The sequence below is a fragment of the Cupressus sempervirens genome, chromosome 3, assembly GCF_028749045.1.
Source record: "Cupressus sempervirens isolate cs-2001-9-10 chromosome 3, ASM2874904v1, whole genome shotgun sequence".
In the NCBI taxonomy this organism is placed as follows: Eukaryota; Viridiplantae; Streptophyta; class Pinopsida; order Cupressales; family Cupressaceae; genus Cupressus; species Cupressus sempervirens.
Genome location: NC_143120.1, coordinates 464,529,866 through 464,538,905, shown reverse-complemented (window position 1 = coordinate 464,538,905; position 9,040 = coordinate 464,529,866). Strand labels below are relative to the sequence as shown.

Here is a 9,040-nt window from a genome sequence, read left to right as displayed (position 1 = left end):
CCGACAAGAGCAACCCCAAGCGCTCCACCAAAGGTGCCATATCTGAGTAGAATAGGAGCAATGGAAGAACAGATGGGAGACAGACTCCTCTCCATTACCACACAAAACGCAATAAGAGGGGCCCTGAAATCCATGTTTACAAAGATTATCCCAGGTAAGACAACGGTTGTGAGCCACTAGCCACATGAAAAAATTGCACTTGGACCAAAAAACTTTATTCCAAACTTGCTTCCACCAAGGGACCTCAGCATCCCCAAATAATTGTCTAGTTATCTCCTAATACCCAGCAGAGACATGATATTTACCAAACAAGGTACCGCCCCAAGCCAAAACATCTGGACCAAGCAAAGAAGAACACTCTCTAGAGGCCAGAATTTGAGAAAGCTCCTGACGATCCATGTCTGTAACTCCAAGAGGCCAATCAAAAGAATGCTTCCATCTGTAACCAACAACAGGTCCCAATTGATAAGGAGTCTTGTAATGAGTCACTTTATCCCATCCAGCGGCAAGAAAAGAGCCACAAAGAGGCTGAAGATGAGGGTATATGGATAAAATGGAAGGGAATCCATCTCAAGCATCAGACCAAAACAAAGCCTGAGAACCTCCTTTACATATCCAAAACAGACCCCTCTTTACCAACATCGCGCCTGTCTTCAAAGTATGCCAAACCATTGAGCCACGGCCTTCAAGAGGAAGTGCAGAAACAGAGCAAGGATCAGCACCATGAAAATATTTATGAGTGATAATACGAGCCCAAAGTTGATGTTGTCCAGAGCACCATCGCCAATAAAGTTTAGCAGCCAAAGCTTGACTACTCAATAGAGCAGATCGAAGACCAAGACCACCCTCCTTTTTCCTCGTTCAATCTAGTAGGATTTGCTTAAATAAGTGAGAATAGAAAATGATTCATCAAGTAATTTGTCTTCGTTATATACATTCAATGGAGGAAGCCTCGCGTCAAAAAAATAAACCTTAGTACTCAAAAACATTACTTCGTAATAATAATAGAGTATGGACTTGGTGCAACATCAAATGAACATTTAGTTCAGTACACCACAAATATCTCGGAAAGGTAAGCTCATAGATCTCCAGTTCTTACTTTGTACCCTTGCACTCATTTTCTCCCAATAAACATGTAATTCTAAAAGATCATAAAAATTTGAGACCGTACAGGAGACATGAACATACACAAATTTACAGCTACTTTCAAAGGAATGTAATCATGGCCACTGTTGACTATAATAATAGTATGAACATTTGATTTGCATATATGAAGACTGATCCATCTGCAATATAATCACTATTAGTCAGTGCTTGATACTTCTTAATCCTGAAGGGATAGAGAATTTACATTTTCAAGCGCATTTGAATATCTTCATTCATCTAAAATGTGTATTTCGTGGTAGACTGATGTAAAAGCAATATATATTTCTCCAAGGGAATAGACAATTTACATTATACGAGTGCATTTTGAATATCTTCATCCATCTCAAATATGTGTATTTTGTGATAGATCCTGATGTAAAAGGGAATATACATGCATTCCAAATTAGGAGTTGCAGATTTGGGAGAACTCCTTCATATAGATGTCAACTCGTCAAATCAAACTGGTTAATATTTAATGTGTATGGTGCCAAACTTAGATCCATACATTATAAAATACATCAAATTAATGTCTGAATGACATACACAGCCAGCAAGGTTTTCCCTCCTGAACCTTGAAGCTTCAATGACAGTGTTTACACTTTAGAAAGAATACTGCAGCAATGTGGTCAAAGCCAGAATCAAATTAGCAAACTTTCCAGAAAATTAGTTTTGGATATAAATATTACTATGATTTGGTTGAAATGCTTTGAGAAATTTTCAGTGGTGCTAAGAAACCTCGTATCACTCACTACAGCAGCCATGTCAGATTAACTCGTGTCCTTTGAAGAAAACATTACAACGATAAATAATCTGTGACACTTGTGAACTTCAATAACATTAATTGAATTAAATGGGAAAAAAACAAAAAAAGACATAAATTTAGGACCAAATTCCTCTCGAAGAAGAGTAACTTCAGTGGTTTAAGTTACAGGGATTGATCGCTTTGTTAAAAATCAATTAAAAAATTTGGACGACATAATTCTGCAAGGATCTTAGCTAAAAGTTGCAACATTTGGAAAAGCTGCTCAAAGTGTGCCATTGAGACCTGCCAATTCTTTGAAAACCCCAAGTGTAAACTTAAAAACCCCTCCTCTAACCTGTGAGCACTGTAACCAGTATACTTGATAGGGCTTGGAGGTTTCAAATCTTGTCAGACCAGCTGGTTATTCCTCTCTATGACAGGAAGGTAATTTGGACATCATCTGCTCAAAGCTACTACTGATATACAAATTGATACTTAGCAAGATACATTCTCAGCTCATGTTCGAAATGCTATTTAATATTAAAATTGCACCCATTCTGAAAGAAGCTACATTGAAACTGATTATCAGATATATGCCTCTTGCTGTGACAGAGAAGACAAGCATTTCTTGATAAAAGGGCTCTGACAACCATTATAGCTTGGGAATCAGTATATGAACAACCTATGAGATATCAGCTTATCAGCTATGTCCATCGGCTCAAATAACAAAGTTCCTGCACATAACATGTTGCATCGACCCTGGAGTTTTGTCGGAGCTGCTCCACAAATAGTGGAGAAGTAAAAATAATTACCTTTTTCTTTAAAAACTGTAAAATGACTGTTTAACCTTACGCATAGTACATGTACAAGCTATTTGAAGCAGCACAGGCAATAACATTTGCGGTTGGATGCCATGCCAAATGAAGCAGCTTGGTACTAAAGTCATAAGCACCTCCATTCATCTCACTACCTGGGCTCTCATTACCTAAAGTAACATAGGAAAAATGATTAGGAAATAGAACATGCCCACAGAAACAGCTGAATTCATAATTTATATTAAGATAGTTCATTTATTGAGAATGAGATGCAGAAAATAAGGAACATAAGAATGCAGATTGAAAAGGTGCCAGGACTCTTATATCATTAATAATTTCATACATTATCAACAATTTTAATGCAAATCTAGGAGAGGCTATGACCAAGATTTACAAATGGGAGAAAGAGTTCTATTGAACAACCTCGTCGTGTACGCACACGGGTGAGACTGGTAAGAGATCTTGAAGGTTTAGAAGAGGCCTGCATATTCCGTCTTCTGATACAAACGCAGAAAAAAATACAGAAGACATTGGCAACAAAGTTATTTAAATGTTTGTATCTGAAGACAGATGGATTAAGTTAACCATAATGAAAATGAACTCTGATGTTCACTGGGTAAATTAAGATTGAAGGAGCACCCTAAGTATACCTGTTAGGACTTTTGCTAGCTTCCAACATGGTTGCCTCGTCACTGCCAGGAACAGAGCCAAAAACTCGGAACAGATTGCTGTAAGAAGATTCGGGAAACTAATTAAGTAAACATGTTATACAAGTCAACAAATAAAAATTGAATGATACACACCATCTCATTACCTCGACCAAAGAGTTGTTATTATTCTATCGAGATAAAATAATACAGGGCAGAGGTGCGTAATGGAGTTTTAATAACCATATAACACATCACTCCTCTGACCACTAGGGTTACGAGATTCAGCAAGTTGCAAATATATGTTACAAAAACTTAATTGCATGCAAATTAATCACAATACAAGAGCACAAAGAATTCAAATATCGTATAAAATTTGAAAGATTTCTATAATGGAAATGTGGAATTACACCTGTATGAGCCTGTCGCCACACGAAGTCCATCCCCACTTAGACAGCACTCAAATTTATCAAAAATTGAATCATTCTCATATAAATCACATAACTGCATATGAAAAGATGTAAAGTTCAGTGTGTCAACCAAGAGAGCAACTAGATGAGATATAAAGCAATTTTTATACTTCACGATTAATAGGTAAATACAATATTTGCCTCACAAAACTAAAACAAAACTGAATAGTCAAAGAGCTAGCCCAATGTTTAGAGTTCAACCTAGACATATATTACTTCATTTTATCTTGAAACAAAAGCCTCAGGAATTACAATATTATCAAATAAACACATGTGAGCTAAAATGTATACAAGCACAGTGACCTGGGAAGACCTGAATATTATATAGTTTTAGTCAAAGGCATGGGAATAATCTTCCATGAAGAGTAGATTTAAAGTCGCATGATAATGAGCCAATCCCACAAAATCATTTGAAAACATGCCACAGTCCCACAAAAAGCAAATCCCACACAAAAACAGATGAATGTAGATAGCACAGAAATTTAAATGATGATGAAAACAAACAATCCAAGATATTTGATAGTAAACCTCAGCCATAAAACATTATCTAAGAGTCCTGAATCAAATGCAAGACAAATTTAGTACAAAAGTGATTCCCTGTTTTATTTATCCTTCAAATATTTGTGTATGCATGTATGTATGTATATATATGTTGCATGGGTACTTGTATCCATACCACTGGGACATATACCGGGTACTAGTACCAGGTACACATACCCACATATTGGGTACTCAGTGGAGAGCATGATGGCTAAGGACCTTGATTGAGAATTCTGACTTTTGCTTCAGTTTTTGTTTGCATATCAGCTTGCTATTTATCGAGCTTAATTCAATATGTAACAGTAAACTTTATCACTGTTCAAGTCAGAATTTCATCATTTGCAATATGTCATTGTTATATGACTTTGATCTTCTTGTTCATGTTTGAAGTGTGCCATCTCTGATATGCATTTAAACATTTAGCATATCTTATTACAAACATATCACCAATCTGAAACTGAAAACAATACATTACATCAGCAAACTTGGTCACTGTTTTTTATTTGAAAACACATTGTCATTACTAGTATTCAAATTTTCTATAAAATATTAAATCATTTTTTCTTTTAATTGACATACCCAAGTATACCCGTCCCCTATTTTGAAAAATAGCCGTACTCGTACCTGTACCGAGAGTACCCAATTACCCCTGTCCCTATGCAACCTTGATTATAAAATTATATGTATGCATGTGGTTGCTAGTATATGTTATGAGACATGAAAACAGATATGGTGAGTTTTTCAAAAAGGCCATTCTTGTTAACTTGATGTTTGTCATGTATTTCCCCATCAGAGAAGCGCCTGGAACAGAATTCAAGTTTCTAGGGCCATTGAGATTTGAAACAGAAAAAGAAATTATCACATTGGAACAAAAAGATATAAGCTTAAAGGAAGTGCTAAGTTGTAAAGCTGATAGTATATAGGTTTGGCCATAATGAGTTGTTCAATCTTCTGATAATGACAATTCACTATGAAGATTTAATGTGTTGGGAGGCTGCATAGAATCATATATCTAAATTTATTCCATTGTAATTCAACCAGCTGTATTAGCAGAAAATGTTTTTGGGGAGTCTCCTATGACACTATTCTTCCCAAAATATATTGACTAGAAAAGTTGAGTACTCCTCAGTATGTCATACCTTCTTATATATTCCAAGGAACTATTTAGATCATCTTAGATCATCAGTATGTTCAATTGCTGAAGAAGCCAATAAAACAAGATTGTATACTGATTTTAGGTTGTACTTGCAACTCTTCAGTGTATTTTCTATAGCCCATGCAGTCTTTTATTTCCGGAACTTGAACATGTGTCATACTGAATATGCAATTGCAAATGTCATCTTCCCCGGATCGTCCCTTGACACCTTTACTTTACAAAGTAGGCATCCATTGCGGAATGGAAAGAGTTTGTGGTTCTAACTTACTACTCATTAACATCAATTGTCTTTTAGTTTTTTCTTTAAATAGTTTCTACTTGCTTTGTCTTTTAATTTCTTATTTAAAACTTTTAAGTTGCTTCAGATTTTTCTTTGAACTGGAAGCCAACAAAGCATCTAACATAAAATTGGCCACAACCTCTGTGAAGAGCTTACCAAAGATGTCTACCAAGCTGTGAAATAGTATTAAACACCATAAATTGTTCAGTCAATTGGAGTAGTACAAAACTATAAACTATTATGATAAAGGCACTAACCTTGGGACGTAAATGCTCGTGGACTTTAAATGTTGCAACTGGACGAGATTCCATGTTTATATCCCAGAGCTGCATTCAAATATATGACCATTCAGGTTCAATATCTAGGCAAGACACATCATATTAAAGATGAGGCCAAGTTAAATACTAGTCCTGCCTCAAACTAAATTCTCACAAACCGAAGCAGCATCTTTACAACAGAAAACAAAAATATTTTCCATTTTAATCACTACATTTTATTTTTAGGATAGCTCCTGAAACGATCAATATAGACAAAGATTTATCAACAGCTTTACATGCATATTCATATTTGTATAACTACATAGTTGCAGGATGTGCCCTGCCCCTGTGCATCCGGTCCACATGTGTACTGGTTTGGATTGTCATCTGGATGCGTGAGGAAGTGTCTAGGATGCACATCCTGGACTGTATATTTCTCAATTTTTATGAATATTTGGCATTGATCTAAGCTAAAGTACCATACCATCAAATGATTTAGTTTTACGCATCTGTATATTTCTTTTTTTTTAAATTGTGTATATATATACACACCCAAATGCATCCAAACCCAAAAAAGAAAAAGTAATGGTAGCCTATGGTTTGTTTGCTCATTATGTATTTGCAGGTGTTTCAAAACTGGCCCTTTTCATTTTTTTGGAGACATCACGATGCTAGAGTAACTTCCAAGTGGACAGATGTATTTTGAGCATGACAACCAGAACTATGAATAGAACATCTTGTCACTACCTGCAACATCTGCAAAGATACCTGTCCTTACAAATGACATAAAAGATCAATGGCTCTCTGGAATCTTGAGACAATTGACGTATGAAATACAAGGAGGTTTGAAATTTCATCGAGCTAAAAGTCTAATTTGGTCTTTATTTGGTTTGTAGTACTAGTCTAGCACCAATGTTCCTACCTTAGACGAAGTGATGTCATAAAGGGTGAATGTTGGATTGTTTTATCATAGGTTAGTGTTTCAAGATAGTCAAATAAATAAACATGTTAGTTGTTAGCATGTTATATTGTCGAGTATGTTACATAAAAGCCATTTTGTAATCAATGTAAAATGCAGCCTTTACCATCCCAAATAATATAACATCTTTATTTGTGCAATAATGGTATAAATAATTGTTTTCTGTATCTTGTAATTTTCTAAAAAGTGGGGTACGATCTCTAAACAGGCTGAATACCATCAAACAGAAAAAGAGAAAGCATAGACCTTGAGAGTCATATAATCACGACAGAGGATATATCTGCCATCCTTTCCAAACTTAATATCAGAGATTGAAGCTATTATCTCCGTAAAAAATGATCTTGTGCCAGGTGCTTCCTGCTCCTCAAATCTATAAAAAAGACAGGAATAAATGTACTTATCCATTAAAAAATCACAGGTAAATTAAAAAAGAACCATAAGCCTCAAATCTATAAAAAAGACAGGAATAAATGTACTTACCCATTAAATCAAATCACAAGTAAATTAAAAAAAGAATCATAAGCCTCTAGACTGCACAAGCATACAGGGATGAATTTACAGTCCCAAAACACTGATAAGAGCAGAATACTTTAATAGGTTCTTACAATTTTGCATGATTGTCACATAAAGCTGATTGCCGCATGTCAATTAGGCGAATTGTCCCCTTAGAGCTACTGTATGCCAACATATTGCAATGACTAGGATGAAATTCTGCTGATGTTATAACCTCTGTAGACAAATAGTAAAATGTAAATGTAAAATTCAATGTCACAAGAAAAATATGACCTTGCAGAACACAAGATGAAAACTTAAGAATCTTCATTTAGGAAACTAGAACCAGCGTATATAAAAGGTATGATACACAAAATGTTTTTACGCATAACTTGAAATTTAAAAACATAGACATGCATGGCTAAAGTAAAGCACAATTATAAAATTAAATATCCAAAGAGAGACTAAAATGACTAGAAACCTGTGATACCTACTTAGAATAACCTATTTCTAAACAAGTACAAAACAACCAATGTAGATGATGTCAAATTTTATATCTTATTTCTTTTTTGTTCTAATTCTTATACACATTCGCAAGGCAAGGCTGCAATGCCCCGTGTATTCAATGCAAATACAACTGTCATTGTTGAAGAAGCCCAAAATAAAAAAATGTGCAACATTTCAAAGAATTAGGCTAAAGTCACATCAAAAGATAATCTAAGGAAAGAAATATGAGAAATAATCAGTCCTGTGAGGAATAACGGAGTTATTTTGAACATACATCTTAATAATGGTAAGCCTTCAGCTCTAAATAAAGGTTAAAAAAAAATTATTTCTATTGTGATATTGAAAAAAAAATTAAAAGTATTAGACAATAAAGGCATTTTAAAAAAAAAACAAGATATAAAATGGGATGACATTCCAAGAAATCAAAAGCAAAAGGAAGCTCAATTGGTTATTAACCCAATAATTTTCAGTATTGGAACTTTAATACTGTAATACCTCTATTTGGTGGATCACAGAGCTACAAGACACAATATAACCCAGTACAGCAGATTTACAGAGAAAAACAAAAATATATTGCACTAGTATATAAGCAGACACATGGTGTTTCCACAGTCCACTATCCTGAACCTGAGTGCATCTTATTTCAACTCTATTTATTTGTCATCAATATTTTGGATCATTATACACAATCCATCACTAAGATGAAGAGAGAGATGCAGTGAACTGAATGCAATCTGCTATGAAATAAGCTTTTGTCTTAGCGAAAGAAATTTTCTATAAAACTTTGTAAACTGTGAACCACAGCATGCATTGTGGTTTAAACTGCGGAAGTTTTCCCATTGTCTCTGTTTAAACAAAATATCTTGACGTAAACTGGAGCCCAAACATAGCTTCCGGTTCCCTTAGAATAGTAGGGCAAACTCACATATGGATATTCCACTATCTACAACCATACACATTGACGAAGCAAACCGCTCGCTGAAAAGGAAGAAGCGAAGGGGTATGGCAC

The 9,040-nt window shown here is 35.0% G+C and overlaps 1 protein-coding gene across 2 annotated transcripts in view; it reads right to left on the bottom strand.

The window, feature by feature from the left end:
• Nucleotides 1–1,965: 1,965 nt before the first annotated feature.
• Nucleotides 1,966–9,040, bottom strand: part of LOC149567133 (Protein phosphatase 2A, regulatory subunit PR55) — a 59,942-nt gene continuing 52,867 nt past the window's right edge. The window contains exons 8-14 of one of the 2 annotated variants that reach the window (XM_089820333.1): nt 7,638–7,761; nt 7,279–7,402; nt 6,054–6,122; nt 3,763–3,854; nt 3,354–3,431; nt 3,127–3,200; nt 1,966–2,873 (exon numbers count right to left, since the gene is read on the bottom strand). In XM_089820333.1, coding sequence (XP_089676459.1) covers nt 2,737–2,873; nt 3,127–3,200; nt 3,354–3,431; nt 3,763–3,854; nt 6,054–6,122; nt 7,279–7,402; nt 7,638–7,761 — 698 coding nt within the window. In that variant the 3' untranslated portion in view covers nt 1,966–2,736. The remainder of the gene's footprint in view (nt 2,874–3,126; nt 3,201–3,353; nt 3,432–3,762; nt 3,855–6,053; nt 6,123–7,278; nt 7,403–7,637; nt 7,762–9,040) is intronic. The other variant, XM_089820334.1, reaches the window with a different exon arrangement.